This window comes from Schistocerca nitens, chromosome 9, assembly GCF_023898315.1.
Source record: "Schistocerca nitens isolate TAMUIC-IGC-003100 chromosome 9, iqSchNite1.1, whole genome shotgun sequence".
In the NCBI taxonomy this organism is placed as follows: domain Eukaryota; kingdom Metazoa; phylum Arthropoda; class Insecta; order Orthoptera; family Acrididae; genus Schistocerca; species Schistocerca nitens.
In genome coordinates, this window is record NC_064622.1 from 168936139 (window position 1) to 168959137 (window position 22999).

The 22999-nt window shown below is 43.0% G+C and overlaps 1 protein-coding gene across 1 annotated transcript in view; it reads left to right on the top strand.

The window, feature by feature from the left end:
- Positions 1–20767, top strand: part of LOC126204085 (uncharacterized) — a 36084-nt gene extending 15317 nt beyond the window's left edge. The window contains exon 3 of the mRNA XM_049938504.1: positions 20435–20767. Within this exon, the coding sequence (XP_049794461.1) occupies positions 20435–20767 (333 nt within the window). The remainder of the gene's footprint in view (positions 1–20434) is intronic.
- The last annotated feature ends 2232 nt before the right edge of the window (positions 20768–22999 follow it).

The following is a 22999-nucleotide window of genomic DNA, read 5'->3' on the forward strand; positions in this document are numbered from 1 at the left end:
TCCATAATGAAATAGTAAATAACATCAAAAGGTAATTTCAAGATAACATATATGCTTAGCCTCCGACGTAACATTTTCTCGACGCTTTACCACGGCAAGTCGTACTAAAAATAATGCGTTTTAAAGAGATCTTTAATGCAGTGTATGCCAGCATCGCTGTACACTTTATGTTCGTTGTGTTTTCATTTCCAAATTTGGGGCGTTTATTGTTTTTCGTGTGTATTCAGTCCGTGGCGTTTATGAGTTCGTACGACACAGTAGTGATTTTCTGTGACGTCATGGGACCTGTGCTGTGATTGGTTGACGGAAGGAGAACGAGTAGTCTCCATGTTGATTTTAGTATCTGAGAAGCTAACATACCGTATTTGTTCGTCTTCGTATCAATACTTGTGTATTTAGAAAATGGGCAGCTAAAAGTGATACGTCACATCTCTCCAAAACACATTACTTTTGGTAAAGTTTGCTGTGTTAAAGTGTTGGGAAATATAGCGGCAGTGGCTAAATATGCTTCGAGACATTGCTCCATTGAAATTATGTTCAGACCCTTGCGCAGATTTGCATTGTTTTTGTTCTTGATTGAGGTTTAGATCGGCTCTGGGCGCACCAAGTTTCTTTACTTTCACGAATACGAAACTGTAGTGCGTTATTAAGAAGTACGATGCCTGGAGGCCTGGTTTTTTGTATTTGCTTGCCAATATCAGGCCGTTGACTCTCAATAAATATGTCCTTCCTGCACTGCAGTATATGTAATGTACAAGTGCAGTTTGTGACACATGGACGACAACGTTTGTAAAGGAAATTGGAAATTTGTGGTAAGGTCTTATGGGGCCAAACTGCTGAGGTCATCAGTCCCTAAGCTTACGCACTATTTAATCTAACTTAAACTATCTTACGCTAAGGACAACACGCACACCCATGCCCGAGGGAGGACTCGAACCTCCGACGGGGTGAGCCACGCGAACCCTGACAAGACGCCTAAGACCGCGCGGCTACCCCGCATGGCTGCAAGTTTGGGTACCGTATGCAAGCCTGCAGTGTAGTGTGCTTGGTGAGACGGCTGGTTGCTCTCTGTAACAAATAAAAAGTGAGTGGAATATTCAACTATGAACTTACAAGGGTTTCATGTGACGTCCGTCCAGACTAAATAACGAAAACAATGACGTACAAACTAAAAAATAAAAAATATTTATATATATTTTTTTAAAAAAATGGCTAAGGTGACCGCTTGCGTAAAACGGGAAATCCGGGTTCAAGTCAAGTCCGGGACAAATTTTCACTGTCGTTATTATAGTATACAGCCGAAGGTGGTTGATACTCGTTTCTGAGAATATATTTCCTGTCTTTCAGTATCACTCTAAGCTCATGTTCCAGATTTGTGTTTCATAAAGAGCACACATCATTCATATTATGTTGTTTTCAGACTAATCGTATTATTTGCAAGATAGAACTCAAAAGATCTCATCCAAAATAAACTTAGAAAAAATTGCTAATAATACACTTCATCCCGCAAACGCCATCAGCAAGAAAGGAAATTCTTAACAAGTAAAGGTACCCGGATACGTTTTGAACGCGTATTTCTTCTAATCAACTGTGAAACTCGCGCTAGGTGGTGCCACTTTAGGCCACCGCATTCTAGCGCACTCTAGCAAAACATAAATTTAGCGTGTCTTTCCTACGGCATATAGAATTGCTAATACCATAGAAATATTAAAAATAAAGTTTATTAATGACCCATCAAAGCATAAAAAAGGTACACAGAGACAGGGATTCGATTGCGTAGGATCAGATACTCTGTTGAGTCCCTTTCGTTGTAAGCAGCAGAACGCCAAAGAATACTCTTAGGCTGAACAACAGACCTTCGGGAGGTCCATAAAGAGCAATGCATCATGGAAATGGAACTCATCTTTGCCACATTGAGTTTCTTTCGATTTCTTTTTTTTCATCAGTCTTCTGACTGGTTTGATAGAGACCAGCCACGAATTCCTCTCCTGTGCTAACCTCTCCATTTTAGAGTAACACTTGCAACCTACATTCTCTATTATTTGCTGGATTTCCCAGTTTTTGCCCTCTACAGCTCCCTCTAGTACCATGGAAGTAATTTCCTCATGTCTTAACAGATGTCCTATCATCCTGTCCCTTCTCCTTATCATTGTTTTCCACATATTCCTTTCCTGTCCGATTCTGCATAGAACCTCCTCATTCCTTACCTTATCAATCCACCTAATTTTCTACATTCGTCTGTAGCACCACATCTCAAATGCTTAGATTCTCTTCTGTTCCGGTTTTCCCACAGTCCATGTTTCACTACCATACAATGCTGTTTTCCAGATGTACATTCTCAGAAATTTCTTCCTTAGATTAAGGCCGATATTTGATATTAATTGACTTCTCTTGGCCAGGAATGCCTTTTTTGCCATAGTTAGTCTGCTTTTGATGTCCTCCTTGCTCCGTCCGTCATTGGTTATTTTACTGCCTAGGTATCAGAATTCCTTAACTTCATCGACCTCGTGACCGACAATCCTGATGTTAAGTTTCTCGCTGTTCTCATTTCTACTACTTCTCATTACCTTCGTCTTTCTCCGATTTACTCTCAATCCATACCGTGTACTCATTAGACTGTTCATTCCGTTCAGCAGATCATTTAATTCGTCATCACTTTCACTCAGGACAGCAATGTCATCAGCGGATCGTATCATTGATATCCTTTCACATTGATTTTAATTCCACTCCTGAAAGCCCGCATCTCGTGGTCGTGCGGTAGCGTTCTTGCTTCCCACGCCCGGGTTCCCGGGTTCGATTCCCGGCGGGGTCAGGGATTTTCTCTGCCTCGTGATGGCTGGGTGTTGTGTGCTGTCCTTAAGTTAGTTAGGTTTAAGTAGTTCTAAGTTCTAGGGGACTGATGACCATAGATGTTATGTCCCATAGTGCTCAGAGTCATTTGAACCATTTTGAACCACTCCTGAATCTTTCTTTTATTTCCGTCATTGCTTCCTCGATATACAGATTGAACAATGGTGGTGAAAGGCTATATCCTTGTCTTACACCTTTTTTAATACGAGCACTTCGTTCTTGGTCGTCCACTCCTATTATTCCCTCTTGGCTGTTGTACATATTGTATATGCCTGTCTCTCACTATAGCTTACCCCTACTGTTTTCAGAATTTCGAACATATTGCACCATTTTACATTTTCAAACGCTTTTTCCAGGTCGACAAATTCTATGAACGTGTCTTGATTTTTCTGCAGTCTTGCTTCCATTATTAACCGCAACGTTAGAATTGCCTCTCTAGTGCCTTTATTTTTCCTAAAACCAAATTGATCTTCATCTAGCGCATCCTTAATTTTCTTTTCCATTCTTCTGTATATTATTCTTGTAAGCAAGCTGGATGCACTCAGATGGTATGGCGTCAGACTCATATATTCAACACACTAACGTGAATAGTCGGTTTTTTGCCACTCCCCCAATGATTATAGAAATTCTGATGGAATTTTATACATCCCATCTGCCTTATTTGACCTTAAGCGCTCCAAAGCTATTTTAAATTCTAATTCTAATACAGGATCCCCTATCTCTTCTAAATCGACCCCTGTTTCTTCTTCTATCATGTCAGACATATCTTCCCCCTCATAGCAGCTTTCAACGTATTCTTTCCACCTATCTGCTCTCTCTCCTCTGCATTTAACAGTGGAATTCCTGTTGCACTCTTAAAGTTACCACCCTTGCTTTTAATGTCACCAAAGGTTGTTTTGACTTTCCTGTACCCTGAGTCTGTCCTTCCGACACTCATTTCTTTTTCGACGTCTTCACATTTTTCCTGCAGCTATTTCGTCTTAGCTTCCCTGCACTTCCTTTTTATTGCATTCCTCAGCGACTTGTATTTCTGTATTCCTGATTTTCCCGGAACGTGTTTGTACTTCCTCCTTTCATCAATCAAGTGAAGTATTTCTCCTGTTACCCATGGTTTCTTCGCATTTGTACCTATATTTTCCTTTCCAAGTTCTGTGATGGCCCTTTTTAGAGATATCTATTCTTCTTCAACTGTACTGCCTACTGAACTATTCCTTATTGTTGTATCTATAGCCCTAGAGAACTTCAAGCATATCTCGTCATTCCTTAGTACTTTCGAATCCCGTTTCTTTGCGTATTGATTCTTCGTAAGTAATGTCTTAAACTTCAGCCTACTCTTCATCACTACTATATTGTGATCTGAGTCTATATCTGCTGCTGGGTATGCCTTACGTCTCAGTATCTGATTTCGGAATCTCTGTCTGACCGTGATGTAATCTAACTGAAATCTTCCCGCATCGCCCGGCCTTTTCCAAGTATACCTCCTTCTCTTGTGATTCTTGAACAGGGTATTCACTATCACTCGCTGAAACATGTTACAGAACTCAATTAGTCTTTCTCTTCTCTCATTCCTTGTCCCAAGCCCATATTCCCCTGTAACCTTTTCTTCTACTCCTTCCTCTACAACTGCATTCCAGTCCCCCATGACTATTAGATTTTCATCTCCCTTTACATACTGTGTTACTCTTCCAATATCATCATACACTTTCTCTATCTCTTCATCTTCAGCTTTCGACATCGGCATGTATACCTGAACTATCGTTGCCAGTGTTGCTTTACTGCCGATTCTGATAAGAACAACCCTGTCACTGAACTGTTCACAGTTTCACACTCTCTGCCCTACCTTCCTGTTCATAACGAATCCTACTCCTGTTATACCATTTTCTGCTGCTGTTGATATTACCCTATACCCATCTGACCAGAAATCCTTGTCTTCTTTCCACTTTACTTCACTGATCCCTAGTATATCTAGACTGAGCCTTTGCATTTCCCTTTCCATATTTTAATAGTTTCCCTACCACGTTGAAGTATCTGATATTCTCCGCCCCGACTCGTAGATTAGTCAGTCTTTTTCTTATGGTAACCTCCCTCTTGGTTCAAAAAATGCCTCGAAGTACTATGGGACTTAACATCTGAGGTCATCCGTCCCCTAGACTTAGAACTACTTAAACCTCTAACCTAAGGACATCACCCACATTCACGCCCAAGGCAGGAGTCGAACCTGCGGCCGTAGCAGCAGCACGGTTCCGGACTGAAGCGCCTAGAACCGCTCGGCCAAAATGGCCGGTCCCCCTTGGCATTCCTCTCCTGGAGATCCTAATGGGGACTATTCTGGAATCTTTTACCAATGGAGAGATCATCATGACACTTCTTCAATTATAGGCCACATGTCCAGTGGATACACGTTATGTGTCTTTAATGCAGTGGTTTCCATTGCCTTTTGCACCCTAATGCCATTGATCATTGCTGATTCTTCCGCCTTTAGGGGCAGTTTCCCACCCCCAGCACAAGAGAGTGCCCTGAACCTCTGTCCGCTCCTCCGCCCTCTTCGACAAGGCCGTTGACAGAATGAGGGTGACTTCTTATGCCGGCCGCCAATGCTAATTATTTGAGCTAACTAGCATTTAAGATGCGACCTTAAGACTAGCTACTACATGCTCGAGAAACATCACTCAGTGTCAATAGTATCAAGAACGCTGCCTTCCATTACAAATCAGTGTGAAAAATATTCGAAATGCGTCCTCATAATTTCGATTCTGTAATCCATTATTGAGAAATATATTTTAATATATTTTTTGGAGCCACTAATTACGAGCTGTGCCTAGTTCAACAAACTGCAGAGATGCGATCACGATTTACAACTGGAATAAGGTAGAATTAGTTTTCCCAGCGATATAGTCATTTACGACGTGTGTTAGGGAGGAATGTGAAACTATACTTCTAAGAGCCCATTATATTTTTTGTTATTGTTCAGTAGTTCGGATTTGGTGTTATATGCGCACCTGAAGCCTGTTAGTTACGTTCTCAAGGTTTAAAAGACAATTATAACGTATTTATTTTATATTTCTTATTTTGTTTCTAGCAATTTCGCTTCCCCTGTCTTCATTGGCAACTGTTACCAAGAAGCAAGATAAACCTCTGCCACAGCAGTCGAATGGCAGCGTCCATCATGGTAGCTCATAGTTCGTGATGTGAACTATGACTGCAAACCAATGTGAGATTAAACAAGCAGTTCCAAAAGATGAAATACCTCAAAAATGTGGAAGCAGAAAACGCTCCTTGATGTAAGCGACAGTCGGACGTAAAATAACTAAGTAAAAGAAAATTTCAGTAGATATTGTAACGAACTGTAGTTAGGTATATTGTGTGTGTGTGTGTGGGGGGGGGGGGGGGGGACTAGGGGCGTTATGGTCGGTCATCGTCGAGGTTACCACACCCGTACCAAAATTAGTAGAAACGAATGTGGTTAAAGTGTCTAAAACGTTGCAAAACAAAGAAGAGTAAGTCTAAATCATTACCCTTAGTCTCTCCCAATCTCACTCGTGGTCACCGCACAATCACACTACCTCACTTGCTTTAAGACAGCGTTAATATGGGCAGATTTTCTAAAATTCCCTATTAAAGCAGAAGTAATGCAAGAGGGAAGCTAACATAATCAGACAGGAAAATAAGGCTGGGCCATCACTTAAAAAAGAATGGATGAGCCAGAGAATCTGAGAACACATTAAAAACTTCTCCGTAAAATCTTAGAGAACAAGCTGGACATTACACAGAATATTTTAGATCTACAAAGCAAATCAGATTTTAAATATGTGTCATTGGAGGACATTGATGTTTTATATCAATAAAAAGAAATATGTATGGTGATAAAAAAGTACACAATGTCTTATACGTGCACAGACGATTTTTAATACCTTAACAATTGTAAACCAATTACGAGTATTATGGCAACACAAATAAAAAAAAAAGGTTTATGCTTGTATTATGAGAAAGTTCTGATATATCGCAGGTGGAAATGTTTATCAAATTAAAATGCTACGAATACGTGTAAACAATGTACAGAAACACTTTATCATTTATAAATGATACCTGCGTCCCTTGGTGTTGCCCGCGATTAAACACTAATTCATAAAAAAAATTGCTAATGCCGAAATGCGCTATCCACAAGCATGCACGATCACAAAAGTTCTCTCTTGGAAGTCTCGCGGCGCAAGCCACTTGCGCTCCAGCAAACCGCGCTACATCGAAAAGCCGGCCGGAGTGGCTGAGCGGTTCTAGACACTACAGTCTGGAACCGCGAGACCGCTACGGTCGCAGGTTGGAATCCTGCCTCGGGCATGGATGTGTGTGATGTCCGTAGGTTACTTAGGTTTAAGTAGTTCTAAGTTCTAGGGGACTGATGACCACAGAAGTTGAGTCCCGTAGTGCTCAGAGCCATTTGAACCATTTTTCACATCGAAAAAAAAAACATCAAATCTTGAAACAAAGGGAAAATCTGTCAGAACTCTTGTTCCTCGAAATTCACCCGTTTATTTCAAGGAAAAAAGTTTTGCGTGACAGATTAGTGCACTACAAAATGTGCTAGAAAAGGGAGTAAACGGTTTTACGACTGTTTGAGACTTTCTGACGTGAGTAACGGGTCATTATGCTTTGACTTAGCACGAATCATAGAACCTGCAATACACGGATTAATGTAGTTGATCAGTGCCATCTACGGTAGTAGATATTCATTAGTTAAATAATAAATTAGTGCCATGCAATGTTTAACGTGACGCGTCAGAATTAATTGCTTTATTGGAGATTCGTCGCCCATTTCCAAACACATCTTGATATGACTTTCGTTGTTCCTTTTCCTGCGAGGAATCAATTCCTGAAGATTGTATCCTTAATCAGAAAGAGGTTAGCATAAAGTATAAGTTATAACTTTGAAAAAAAGTTATGCTGCACCAATGATAGTTGGTGTTCGTGTTGATCCTTCTCTACGTATTCACCTCTAAATGTGACACTTTTTCGCACCTATGGATAGCAACTATGGATAGCAAGGTGGGAATTTAAGGAGGTGGGGCCTGGATGAACTGACTAAAACAGAGGTTGTACAGAGTTTCAGGGAGAGCATAAGGGAACAATTGACAAGAATGGGTGAAAGAAATACAGTAGAAGAAGAATGGGTAGCTTTGAGGGATGAAGTAGTGAAGGTAGCAGAGGATCAAGTAGGTAAAAAGACGAGGGCTAGTAGAAATCCTTGGGTGACACAAGAAATATTGAATTTAATTGATGAAAGAAGATAATATAAAATTGCATTAAATGAAGCAGGCGAGAAGGAATACAAACGTCTCAAAAATGAGATCGACAGGAAGTGCAAAATGGCTAAGCAGGCATGGCTAGAGGACAAATGTAAGGATGTAGAGGCTTATCTCACTAGGGGTAAGATAGATACTGCCTACAGGAAAATTAAAGAGACCTTTGGAGAAAAGAGAACCACTTGCATGAATATCAAGAGCTCAGATGGAAACCCAGTTCTAAGCAAAGAAGGGAAAGCAGAAAGGTGGGAGGAGTATATAGAGGGCCTATACAAGGGAGATGTACTTGAGTGCAATGTTATAGAAATGGAAGAGGATGTAGACGAAGATGAAATGGGAGATATGATACTGCATGAAGAGTTTGATAGAGCACTGAAAGACCTAAGTCGAAACAAGGCGCCGGGAGTAGACAACATTCCATTAGAACTACTGACAGCCTTGGGAGAGCCAGTCCAGACAAAAATCTACCATCTGGTGAGCAAAATGTATGAGACAGGCGAAATACACTCAGACTTCAAGAAGAATATAATAATTCCAATCCCAAAGAAAGCAGGTGTTGACAGATGTGAAAATTACCGAACTGTCAGTTTAATAAGTCACAGCTGCAAAATACTAATGCGAATTCTTTACAGACGAATGGAAAAACTGATACAGCTGACCTTGGGGAAGATCAGTTTGGATTCCGTAGAAATATTGGAACACGTGAGGCAATACTGACCCTACGACTTATTTTAGAAGCTAGATTAAGAAAAGGCAAACCTACGTTTCTAGCATTTGTAGACTTAGAGAAAGCTTTTGACAATGTTGACTGGAATACTCTCTTTCAAATTCTGAAGGTGGCAGGGGTAAAATACAGGGAGCGAAAGGCTATTTACAATTTGTATAGAAACCAGATGGCAGTTATAAGAGTCGAGGGACATGAAAGGGAAGCAGTGGTTGGGGGGAGTGAGACAGGGTTGTAGCCTCTCCTCGATGTTGTTCAATCTGTATATTGAGCCAGCAGTAAAGGAAACAAAAGAAAAATTCGGAGTAGGTATTAAAATCCATGGAGAAGAAATAAAAACTTTAAGGTTCGCCGATGACATTGTAATTCTGTCAGAGACAGCAAAGGACTTGGAAGAGCAGCTGAACGGCATGGACAGTGTCTTGAAAGGAGGATATCAGATGAACATCAACAAAGGCAAAACGAGGATAATGGAATGTAGTCGAATTAAATAGGGTGATGCTGCGGGAATTAGATTAGGAAATGAGACACTTAAAGTAGTAAAGGAGTTTTGCTATTTGGGGAGCAAAATAACTGATGATGGCTGAAGTAGAGGGGATATAAAATTTAGACTGGCATTGGCAAGGAAAGCTTTTCTGAAGAAGAGAAATTTATTTACTTCGAGTATAGATTTAAGTGTCAGGAAGTCGTTTCTGAAAGTATACGTATGGAGTGTAGCCATGTATGGAAGTGAAACATGGACGATAACTAGTTTGGACAAGAAGAGAACAGAAGCTTTCGAGATGTGGTGCTACAGAAGAATGCTGAAGATTAGGTGGTTAGATCACATAACTAATGTGGAGGTACTGAATAGGATTGGGGAGAAGAGGAGTTTGTGGCACAACTTGACTAGAAGAAGGGATCGGTTGGGAGGACATGTTCTGAGGCATCAAGGGATCACCAATATAGTATTGGAGGGCAGCGTGGAGGGTAAAAATCGTAGAGGGAGACCAAGAGATGAATACACTAAGCAGATTCAGAGGGATGTAGGCTGCAGCACGTACTGGGAGATGAAGAAGCTTGCACAGGATAGAGTAGCGTGGAGAGCTGCATCAAACCAGTCTCGGGACTGAAGACCACAACAACAACAACGGATAGCAATTGGAGATCTTTGCTCTAGACGTCTGCATTTTGGTTGATCAGGAGTCAAGCCACTTCGAAAATCATCTGTCATTCTGGAAATGCCTGTTACGCACTGGTTTCTTCATCTGAGAAAAGAGGAAAACGTCACTGGTTACCGTGTCAGGAGAAAATACGTCTAAAGAAAAACCGTATCTGGCTCTATCATGTGAAGAACGAGATTGTGGAACAAAAACGCCCCTTTGGAGAGCTTCCGCCACGTTATATATTCACTGGTTTGCGTAACCTTGGCAGAAGATTGCGACAGTATGCTACCGTGACGGTTTGCTCCTTACGAGCATTATCTGTTAGCGTCTAGTGATGGGAACAACAGAACGAAACAATCGATTCACTCGGTTGTTGGAAAACAATAGACTCACTCGGTTGTAGTTTTACGTATCGGTTGAATCATTCATTCATTCATTTCTTCCGAGTGAAACCAGTGAGTGGGAGCAACCTAATGCAAACATTTTATCGTTCTGGCATTGTTCAATTATAATTGTTGACTGCGCTCTTTTATTGTCTGTCATCACTTTTACTGTCGTTCCGAAGTTTGCTTTTTATTGAACGACAGTAAATTGCTTTTAGTTTAGTCTGCCGCCCATGGTTATTTTTGAAACCGTGGACTTTGCGCCTGTACCAGAATACTGGAACGCTCAGGACTTGGAAATGGGAGAAATCATATGACTAGATAAAGAAACTGATCCCAAAGATAAATTACACGCTATATACAGTATCTGCAGGGGCGAATAATATTGTAAAACTGTATTAACTAAAGAAATTGAAAGAAAATTTACGAATGATGAAAATTATTTCTCGCAAAAAAGAGAGAAAAGCACTTCCAACGAGTGACAGTATGTGCTTAAAAGTAAGTGATTAAGTCACCAAACAATTAAAATAATTGTTTCTTATAGGCTTCCTGTTTACGTCACCTCAGCATTTACTAAAATAAAGTTATCAGTGATCACTGCAAACCAGTGGAAAGAAGACAGAGACAGAGCTCCAATAAACTTAAATGAAAACGTAATTCTTCATTTATTTAAACGTAAATCTGTAATGTACCACCAGCTGTTAGCCTTTTAAAGTCATCAAAAAAAGTCCAGATTTGCTGCCAGAAATACGAAAATCCGTGTTTATGTAAATACATAAATTTTGAAAATACTTCATCTTTAGCAACACAGTTTTCAGCTCTCATTAAAATAATATGCACTGTTTGTGTCTTTAAAAAAAAAGAAAGAAAGAAAAGGTTTTCAACGATGGTCATGTTTTATGATACGCTAATATGCTGAAGATTATTTAAATGAAATTACTCACCCCGAAGACTGAGTGAAAACATTCATATATCTGCCGTAACTGTCGGAGACTTGTCAGTCGTTTTTCTCACACTAAGTAAGTGTAACTACTGAGACCCGTACAGTGAATGAAGAAAAGAGGACTTGCAATACGGTGGCCGAACTTCCCCGCGTGGGGCCTCCCGGCCAACAATGCCATACGATCCTTTCATTTCGTTTCGTGTAGCTGACAAGGCAGTAGATACTGAGAGGTCCAGTCACACCAATGTGACCATCACCTATATGCGATGTCAACGTGCAATAACCTCTCACAGATGGCAGGTGGCAGCACTAGCAGCGTAGAGGAAAACAGTGCAATAGTTGTCGAAACGCGGAAACCGAGCGATTTATTTGACGACCAATAAAACATGATCATTGGTTTGTGGCCCAAGGGTGAAAGGACTTCCTAAACGGCTGAGACTGTGAACTGCTCGTGTGGCGCCGTGGTTAAGATACACCGCTCATGACAAAACAGCGCTATCCAAAACCGGCGCAGAGACAACTGTGGTGGACAACGGCTGCGCAGATATGTACAGGCGAATAAACGTGCAACTGTTAAGCAATTGACCGGCCGGTTAAACAAAGGTCCATGCAACCATGCTGACTGCCGTTAATCGGCGAAGAAGGGTGGAATTTGCACTCCAGTACTGCAAGTGGACGTCCGCTGATTGGCGACAGGTGGCCTTTCCATTGGCATGAAACGTCTGAAAGCAAACACCCTTCAACAAACGTCGCAAGGGTTTAGGCCGAAGGAGGGAGCTCTATGATATGGCGAATGATTTCGTGGCATTCCGTGAGAGATAACGTCATTCTCGAAGGCACAATGGATCAACACAAGTATGCATCTATCTTTGGTTACCCTCACATGCAGTTTGGTTTTCTTCGGCACGATAACATCTACGAGTAGGACAATGCAACAAGCAACACTGCTCGCAGCGCGTCAGGATGACTTTAAGGTACTCCTCTGGGCACCAAACTGCCCGGATTTGAACCCAATCGATCGAGCTGTTCGCGCCATGGATCATCAACCGAGAAACCTAGCGCAGCTGGCAACGGCGCTGAAAGTGGCGTGACTCCGTATCGCTGTTGGTACCTCCCAGAACCTCACTGGCTCTCTTGCTGCACATCTCGCAGTGGTCCACACTGCAAAGGTGGTTATTCAGGCCTGTGACAGGTGGTCACATTTATGTGACTGACAGTGTAGTTTCATTCGGTTGATTCATTCGACTAACAAAAACCGACTGAGCTGAATAAAAAAGTCCACTGGCAAATCAGTTGTAAAAACCAGTCAGTTTTCTGGTCAGTATTAGCACCTCACCAAGGTAGTCCCAAAAACATTCAGTATCACCTTACCTAGTGACAGTTGCGACTCCGACTTTTTTTTTAGCATTGATGAACCCACGGGCCGTCCTGATAGATCCAGCATTCGTACATGGAGATTAGACAGATAACGTAGTTGTACGACTTACACTGCTGCTTCAGTCCTGCGAACGTCTTGGAGGGTTGTGGGCGTCGCAGAATACAGCGGTGGTGACATTTGACATGCTAAAAATATCGTACAAGATGTTGAAACTGCTGTTGTTGTTGTTGTTTTTGTTGTTGTGGTCTTCAGTCCAGGGACTGGTTTCATACAACTCTCAATGCTACTCTATCCTGGACAACCTTCTTCATCTCGCAGTACCTACTGCAACCAACATGCTTCTGAATCTGCTTAGTGTATTCTCAAATAGTACCCGTTGTCTAGGGGTCGCCGGCACGGTAGCTCAGCGTGTTCGGTCAGAGGGTTAGCTGCCCTCTGTGATAAAAAAACTGAGTTAATCGATCAACAACGAACTAAAACGGGTGTCTTAAGACGGCCGCCCTGAGCAGATGCAACGAACGAAAGCGAACAAAATGAGATTAAAAAAAAAGGGGGGGGGTTGCGTCTTTGATTCATAATCAAAACGTCTTCAGTCCCGGGTACGATCCCCACCACTGTCTAAATTTTGATAAATAATCAGCATTGGCGGCCGAAGACTTCCGGCATAAGAAGTCAGCCTCATTCTGCCAACGGCCTTGTCAAAGAGGGCGGAGGAGCGGATAGAGGTTCAGGGCACTCTCTTGTCCTAGGGGTGGGAAATTACCCCTAAAGGCGGAAGAATCAGCAATGATCAACAACATAAGGGTGTAGAAGGCAATGGAAACCACTGCATTAAGGACACGTAACGTGTATCCACAGGACATGTGCCCTGTAATTCAAGAAGTGTCATGATGATCTCTCCATTGGCAAAAGATTCCGGAATAGTCCCCCATTCGAATCTCTGGGAGGGGACTGCCAAGGGGGAGGTTACCATGAGAAAAAGATTTAATAATCAACGAAAGGATAACGTTCTACGAGTCGGGGCGTGGAATGTCAGAAGCTTGAACGTGGTAGGGAAACTGGAAAAATCTGAAAAGGTAAATGCAAAGGCTCAATCTAGATATAGTAGGGGTCAGTGAAGTGAAGTGGAAGGAAGAAAAGGATTTCTGGTCAGATGAGTATCGGGTAATATCAACAGCAGCAGAAAATGGTATAACAGGTGTAGGATTCGTTATGAAGGTAGGGCAGAGGGCGTGTTACTGTGAACAGTTCAGTGACCGGGTTGTTCTAATCAGAATCGACAGCAGACAAACACCGACAACGATAGTTCAGGTTTACATGCCGACGTCGAAAGTTGAAGATGAACAGATAGAGAAAGTGTATGAGGATATTGAAAGGGTAACGCAGTATGTAAAGGGGGATGAAAATCTAATAGTCATGGGCGACTGGAATGCAGTTGTAGGGGAAGGAGTAGAAGAAAAAGTTACAGGAGAATATGGGCTTGGGACAAGGAATGAAAGAGGAGAAAGACTAATTGAGTTCTTTAACAAGTTTCAGCTAGTAATAGCAAATACCCTGTTCAAGTATCACAAGAGGAGGAGGTATACTTGGAAAAGGCCGGGAGATACGGGAAGATTTCAATTAGATTACATCATGGTCAGACAGAGATTCCGAAATCAGATACTGGACTGTAGGGCGTAGCCAGGAGCAGATATAGACTCAGATCACAATATAGTAGTGATGAAGAGTAGGCTGAAGTTCAAGACATTGGTCAGGAAGAATCAATACGCAAAGAAGTGGGATACGGAAGTACTAAGGAATGACGAGATACGTTTGAAGTTCTCTAACGCTATAGATACAGCAATAAGAAATAGCGCAGTAGGCAGTACAGTTGAAGAGGAATGGACATCTCTAAAAAGGGCCATCACAGAAGTTGGGAAGGAAAACATAGGTACAAAGAAGGTAGCTGCGAAGAAACCATGGGTAACAGAAGAAATACTTCAGTTGATTGATGAAAGGAGGAAGTACAAACATGTTCCGGGAAAATCAGGAATACAGAAATACAAGTCGCTGAGGAATGAAATAAATAGGAAGTGCAGGGAAGCTAAGACGAAATGGCTGCAGGAAAAATGTGAAGACATCGAAAAAGATATGATTGTCGGAAGGACAGACTCAGCATACAGGAAAGTCAAAACAACCTTTGGTGACATTAAAAGAACGGTGGTAACATTAAGAGTGCAACGGGAATTCCACTGTTAAATGCAGAGGAGAGAGCAGATAGGTGGAAAGAATACATTGAAAGCCTCTATGAGGGTGAAGATTTGTCTGATGTGATAGAAGAAGAAACAGGAGTCGATTTAGAAGAGATAGGGGATCCAGTATTAGAATCGGAATTTAAAAGAGCTTTGGAGGACTTACGGTCAAATAAGGCAGAAGGGATAGATAACATTCCATCAGAATTTCTAAAATCATTGGGGGAAGTGGAAACAAAACGACTATTCATGTTAGTGTGTAGAATATGAGTCTGGCGACATACCATCTGACTTTCGGAAAAGGATCATCCACACAATTCCGAAGACGGCAAGAGCTGACAAGTGCGAGAATTATCGCACAATCAGTTTAACAGCTCATGCATCGAAGCTGCTTACAAGAATAATATACAGAAGAATGGAAAAGAAAATTGAGAATGCGCTAGGTGACGATCAGTTTGGCTTTAGGAAAAGTGAAGGGTCGAGAGAGGCAATTCTGACGTTACGGCTAATAATGGAAGCAAGGCTACAGAAAAATCAGGACACTTTCATAGGATTTGTCGACCTGGAAAAAGCGTTCGACAATATAAAATGGTGCAAGCTGTTCGAGATTCTGAAAAAAGTAGGGGGTAAGCTATAGGGAGAGACGGGTCATATACAATATGTACAACAACCAAGAGGGAATAATAAGAGTGGACGATCAAGAACGAAGTGCTCGTATTAAGAAGGGTGTAAGACAAGGCTGTAGCCTTTCGCCCCTACTCTTCAATCTGTACATCGAGGAAGCAATGATGGAAATAAAAGAATGGTTCAGGAGTGGAATTAAAATACAAGGTGAAAGGATATCAATGATACAATTCGCTGATGACATTGCTATCCTGAGTGAAAGTGAAGAAGATTTAAATGATCTGCTGAACGGAATGAACAGTCTAATGAGTACAGAGTATGGTTTGAGAGTAAATCGGAGAAAGACGAAGGTAATGAGAAGTAGTAGAAATGAGAACAGCGAGAAACTTAACATCAGGATTGATGGTCACGAAGTCAATGAAGTTAAGGAATTCTGCTACCTAGGCAGTAAAATAACCAATGACGGATGGAGCAAGGAGGACATCAAAAGCAGACTCGCTATGGCAAAAAAGGCATTTCTGGCCAAGAGAAGTCTACTAATATCAAATACCGGCCTTAATTTGAGGAAGAAATTTCTGAGGATGGACGTCGGGAGTACAGCATTGTATGGTAGTGAAACATGGACTGTGGGAAAACCGGAACAGAAGAGAATCGAAGCATTTGAGATGTGGTGCTACAGACGAATTTTGAAAATTAGGTGAACTGATAAAGTAAGGAATGAGGAGGTTCTACGCAGAATCGGAGAGGAAAGGAATATATGGAAAACACTGATAAGGAGAAGGGACAGGATGATAGGACATCTGCTAAGACATGAGGGAATGACTTCCATGGTACTAGAGGGAGCTGTAGAGGAAGACAGAGATTGGAATACGTCAAGCAAATAATTGAGGACGTAGGTTGCAAGTGCTACTCTGAGATGAAGAGGTTAGCACTGGAAAGGAATTCGTGGCGGGCCGCAACAAACCAGCCAGTAGACTGAAGAAAAAAAAAAAAAAAAAAAAAAAATTCATCTCTTGGTCTCCCTCTGCGATTTTTACCCTCCACGCTGCCCTCCAATATTAAATTGGTGATCCCTTGATGCCTCAGAACATGTCATACCAACCGACCCCTTCTTCTAGTCAAGTTGTGCCACAAACTCCTCTTGTCCCCAATTCTATTCAGTATCTCGTCATTAGCTGCGTGACCTACCCATCTAATCTTCAGCATTCTTCTGTAGCACCACATTTCGAAACCTTCTATTCTCTTCTTGTCTAAACTATTTATCGTCCATGTTTCACTTCCATACATGGCTACACTCCATACAAATACTTTCAGAAACGACTTCCTGACACTTGAATCTATACTCGATGTTAACAAATTTCTCTTCTTCAGAAACGCTTTCCTTGCCATTGTCAGTCTACATATTATATCCCCTCTACTTCGACCATCGTCAGTTATTTTGCTCCCCAAACAGCAAAACTCATCTACTACTTTAAGTGTCTCATTTACTAATCTAATTCCCTCAACATCACCCGACTTAATTCGACTACATACCATTATCCTCGTTTTTCTTTTGTTGATGTTCATCTTATATCCTCCTTCCAAGACACTGTCCATTCCATTCATCTACTCTTCCAGGTCCTTTGCTGTCTCTGACAAAATTACAATGTCATCTGCGAACCTCAAAGTTTTTATTTCTTCTTCGTGGATTTTAATTACTACTCCGATATTCACTTTTGCCTCTCTTGCATCGTTTGTTATACCCTGGTCTTTAAGCACCATGGTCTTCACTTGAGATTCGTGATTTTACATAGAGAGATGGTCTGTAATTTCGTTCATCATGCAAACTTGTTTGACCACAACGAAAACGTCTGCGCCACGTAACCATTGTGTCATTTGTTGATGCATTGCTGCCGTACACTTCCACCAGCTCAGTATTTATTGTTGTACGATTGTTCCCCTTCAGATAACGACAATGAATTACTCCACGCCAGTCTACTTTATTAATTTGCAACGCCATTTTACGAGATGTGGTTGGAATGTTTTAAGTATGGGCTTGTAATTGTACAATGGTGGTACTTACAAGCTACTGTGATGCATCTCCTTAAAAATAGTCCCCTTCTGACTGAACACGCCGACTCCTACGGTGTTTCCACTATTGGAAACATTCCTGGAAATTTTTTTCCTGAAGTGTGTTGAGGACACTCTCTGCATTTGCCTGGATATCTTCAGTCGAGTCAAATATTTTCCCTTTCCGTGAAAATTTCAGTTTAGGAAACACCTAGAAGTCCGCAGGGGCCAAATCAGGGGAATATGGCGGTTGTGGAAGCACAGGAATTTTGAATTTGGTCAAAAATTCAACGAAGGCACGATGAGCTGGAGAATTGTCATGGTGTCGCACCCAACTCCTGTCTTTCCACAATGCAGGCCTTTCCTTCTGCACCTTTTCACACAAACGCTCAAGGACACATTTGTAGTATTTCTGGTTAATTGTCTGTTTTCCAGGGGTCAATTGATGATGCACAATACCGGTACAATTGAAAAAAATCAACAACGTTGTCTTCACCTTCGACGAGAGTTTGCCGTGCTTTTTGCGGTAGTGGTAAACCTGAAGTCTTCCACTGCTAAGACTGCACTTTGGTTTCAGGATCATATCCATATACTCACGATGCCTCACCTGTAATTACCTTATTTAACAAATATGGGTCACTTTTAGTCTGGTTAATCAGTTCTTGGCACACTTCAAGTCGGTATTGTCTCTGGTCACTTGACAGCACTTTTGGAATGACTTTTGCAGACACTCGAGGCATGTTCAGATCTTTACTTAAAATTGACTGAACTGCATAGAAACTTAAGTTCAGCTCATTAGCCATTACCCTTACTGTAAGTCTACGATCAGAGCGCACTAAGTCGCGAACTTTCACCACATTTTCATTCGTTTTTGAGGTGAAGGACGGCCTGACCGTGGTTCATCTTCAAATGATTCGCAGCCATTTTTAAATCTGTTGAACCAGACAAAAACATTTGACTGTCTCAGAAAATTATCTCCAAAAGCTGTTTTCAATAGTTCGTAAGTCTCACAAGCTGATTTCCCGATTAGGAAAAAAAAATCACACAAACTCGTTGCTCTGTTGTTATGTCTATTTGCACGCAGACAGAATCCGGCAACAAACCCTACCAGACCCGCACTCAACCAGCTGCCACAACGAACTGAATAAAGGAAACGCGACGGCCGCGGGTGGCCGAGCGTTTCTAGGCGCTCCAGTCTGGAACCGAGCGACTGCTACGGTCGCAGGTTCGACTCCTGCCTTGGGCATGGATGTGTGTGTTGTCCTTAGGTTGGTTAGGTTTAAGTAGTTCTAAGTTCTAGGGTACTGATGACCTCAGATGTTAAGTCCCATAGTGCTCAGAGCCATTTGAATTTGAATTTGAAAGGAAACGCAGTTTTCTATCAGAGGGCGTTCAAGGACAAGGCAATGACTCAATCCCCACCCTCCATGTACCTGCCTGCCAAACCAGTAAGCAGTAGCAGATCCATTCTTAAAACTTTGCACTCACACCTCGTATAAGGAGCGATCAAAAAGTTTCCGTCTGAGGGCGTCGCTGCAGCACATGCAACATAGCACGACTCCGATGCGCCGGCCGGAGTGTCCGAGCGGTTCTAGGCGCTACAGTCTGGAACCGCGCGACCGCTACGGACGCAGGTTCGAATCCTGCCTCGGCATGGATGTGTGTGATGTCCTTAGGTTAGTTAGATTGAAGTAGTTCTAAGTTCTAGGGGACTGATGACCTCAGAAGTTATGTCCCATAGTGCTCAGAGCCATTTGAACCATTTTTGAACGACTCCGATGCGGAAATATAAGCGCCAATATATAGGCAGAGGGTTAGTGCGGGATTCGTGTCTTTCCGAAGTGAAATGAAATGCCGTGTGGCTAGGGCCTCCCGTCGGGTAGACCGTTCGCCTGGTGCAGGTCTTTCGATATGACGCCACTTCGGCGACCTGCGCGTCGATGGGGATGAAATGATGAGGATTTAGACAACACAACACCCAGTCCCTGAGCGGAGAAAATCTCCGACCCAGCCGGGAATCGAACCCGGGCCCTGAGGATTGACAGTCTGTCACGCTGACCATTCAGCTACCGGGGGCGAACTCTTTCCGAAGTGCGTGCGGTAAACTCGAAAAAATGAAGTACGGCGATGTTTCTAACGAATGCGTCGAAACAGGATCAACGAGCTCTTATTCTTTTCGTGGCTGTCGAAGGAGGAACGCTGGTAGACATCCATCGGAGAGTGAAGAATGTGTTGGGGCAGCACTACTGTCGAAAACTACCTTTGTGGAATCGTGTGCCAAGTTCCGTGCTGGTCGCGATAACGCACGTCCCCATATCGCAAATGTCGTAACACAGAAGTTACGCCAGCTGAAGTAAGAATCACTCGAGGACCCGCTATATAGTCTTCATCTCTCCCCATGCGATTACCATGCCTCTGCTCCCTTTAAAAAGGCTTCGACGATTCCTGTCGAATGAGGAATGCAGCAAATTACAGCTTCTTAACGCAGGAGGACACAGGGTTTTACCAAACGGTTATCTTCAAAATGACGTGAGAGTGGGATGATCGCGTCAATGCTCACGGCTATTTTTCCAGATTGGCACACCGATTCTGGTCTGTATGACCTTCGAACGAAAACTTTTTGGACGTCTCTTGTATCTTGGTTCCTCCTGCGGCGTGCTGCTGATCTTCATCTTGGAGATTTCAATATGTACCAGGACTGCAGCCATCAATTCTGAATTTTTCACTACTCTTATAAATTGAAATCGAAGTTTGGAAGAATTACAAGTTTCTTGGCCGGTGTGTGAGGGATATCTTGCTCACTTTCGCAGGGTACCATCTTCGTGCTGCAGCGGGAGAGCATGGACGCGCTGAAGCGGCACATCGAGCGCAACGCGGCCGAGTTCTGCTCGCACCTGCCGGAGGAGCGCCGCTCGCTACTGGTGCGAGCGCGCAACCTGTCGCGCCTCATCGTCTGCTCCTTCCAGAGCGTGGGCGGAGTCACGCTCGTCTCCTTCATCACGGGGCCGATCGTGCAGAACGGCCGCGACCGGGAGCTGCTGGCCAGCGGGCTCAGTAAGTCACAGCAGGGCCCCTCAGGAAACGTAGTAGAGCACTCTTTGTCAGTTGGCAAAGTGGCTGTCAGGCTCTTCTCGAGGGCGTAATGGTTCTCCATCTAACTCTGTAATAATGAAACTCTGTAGCTTAAGAGCCTAGCCCAAGTCTCTTGATTGAACACCTTGCCTCACATACTTTGTCAGCTGGGAAAGTGGCTTCGCTAGGCTCTTCTTGAAGGTGTCCAAGTGTAATGGTTCTCCACTCAGCACTGTAATAATGAAACTTTGTAGCTCAAGGGCCTAGCCCAAGTTTTTTACTTGAGCGCCTTTCCGCCGACTTTCCTTTCCCTACCTGGGAAAGGGAGCCTATGGTTTTCGTGGAATCCAAACCACGTGTCGTTCATGGCGAATCTTCACATAACTGAGAGGTGAAGGTTAGATGTATGTATTAAACCGGGGACTTAGAAATGACGGAGAGGCTTCGTCCCACCATAGCCCTCAGTGGTCCACAACCCCACAACAGGCCACAGCAGTCCACCCACATCACCGCCGCCCCAAAGCGAACCCAGGGTTATTGTGCGGTTCGGCCCCCAGTGGACCCCCCCTGGGAACGTCTCATGCCAGACGATTGTAGCCCCAAATATTTGCGTGGCGAGTAACTTTGGTGTACGCGTATGTGGAAACTGTGTTTGCACAGCAATCACCAACACAGTGTAAGTAAGGCGGAATAAGAGGAACCAGCCTGCAGTCACCGAGGTAGATGGAAAACAGCCTTACAAGGGAACATCCCCATCGCACCCCCCTAAGATTTAGTTATAAGTTGGCACAGTGGATAGGCCTAGAAAAACGGAACACAGACATATCGAGAAAACAGGAAGAAGTTGTGTGGAACTATGAAAAAAATAAGCAAAATGTGCAAACTGAGTAATCCATGACCAAGATAGGCCACTTCAAGGAGAGTGTGAGCTAAGGAGCGCCGTGGTCCCGTGGTTAGAGTGAGCGGCTGCGGAACGAGAAGTCCTTGGTTCAAGTCTTCCCTCGAGTGAAAAGTTTAATTTTTTATTTTCAGACAATTATTATCTGTCCGTCCGTTATGTTTTCTTCCCTTTTTTGGGAGTGATTATCACATCCACAAGAAAACCTAAATCGGGCAAGGTAGAAGAATCTTTTTACCCATTCGCCAAGTGTACAAGTTAGGTGGGTCAACAACATATTCCTGTCATGCTACGCACATGCCGTCACCAGTGTCGTATAGAATATATCAGATGTGTTTTCCTGTGGAGGAATCGGTTGACCTATGACCTTGCGATCAAATGTTTTCAGTTCCCATTGGAGAGGCACGTCCTTTCGTCTACTAATCGCACGGTTTTGCGGCGCGGTCGCAAAACACAGACACTAAACTTGTTACAGTGAATAGAGACGTCAATGAACGAACGCACAGATCATAACTTTGCGAAGATAAAAAAATAAATTTCTCACTCGAGGGAGGACTTGAACCAAGGACCTCTCGATCCGCAGCCGCTTACGCTAACCACGGGACCACGGCACTCCTTAGCTCACACTTTCCTTGATGTTGCCTATCTTGCGCATGGACTACTCAGTTTGTATATTTTGCTTATTTTTTCATACTTCCACACAACTTCTTCCTGTTTTCTCGATTGATCTGTGTTCTGTTTTTCAAGGCCTATCCACTATGCCAACTTATAACTAAATCTGAGGGGGGTGCGATGGGGAGGTTCCCTTGTTAGAAACCATCCACAGGCAGGCCAGCACACCGGTCCTCGACACTAATACGCCGGGTGGATTGGTCCCGCGGACCGGCACTCCTTCCCGCTCAGGAAGTAGCGCGTTAGACCGCGTGGCTAGCCGGGTGGGTGAAGGTTAGATTAAAGTCACACTCAAAACTTCTGTTGCCGACCAGGATACCTCCACGTTATCGTTTTCAGGCACGCACTTTACGAGTTGACCAGCATTTTTTAAATATTTTTTCATCAAATAGGACCTCCACACCCCTCTATAGACACTACTTACGCTCTCTAATTTCGTCTTTTCGGCGTTAGCTTCTTCTGCGAAGAAAAATAAATTTCTTCTTATTACTTCTGTCCAATAACTAAGCTCTTTAACGTCTTCGGTTTCCGTTCTTGACTAAATTTTACAACTTAAAACTGTATGTATACGAAGGAGACCTGGCAATAAACAAAAGTACGGTGAGTCGAAGGGCGAGGCAGCTATCATCATCTCAATAAGATCGCACAAATCTGTGTTATCTCCCGCGTGCCAGCCGGCCATACACAGCTGTGACTGCTGCAGTGTTGGAACGTGTGGACACTCTCATCATAG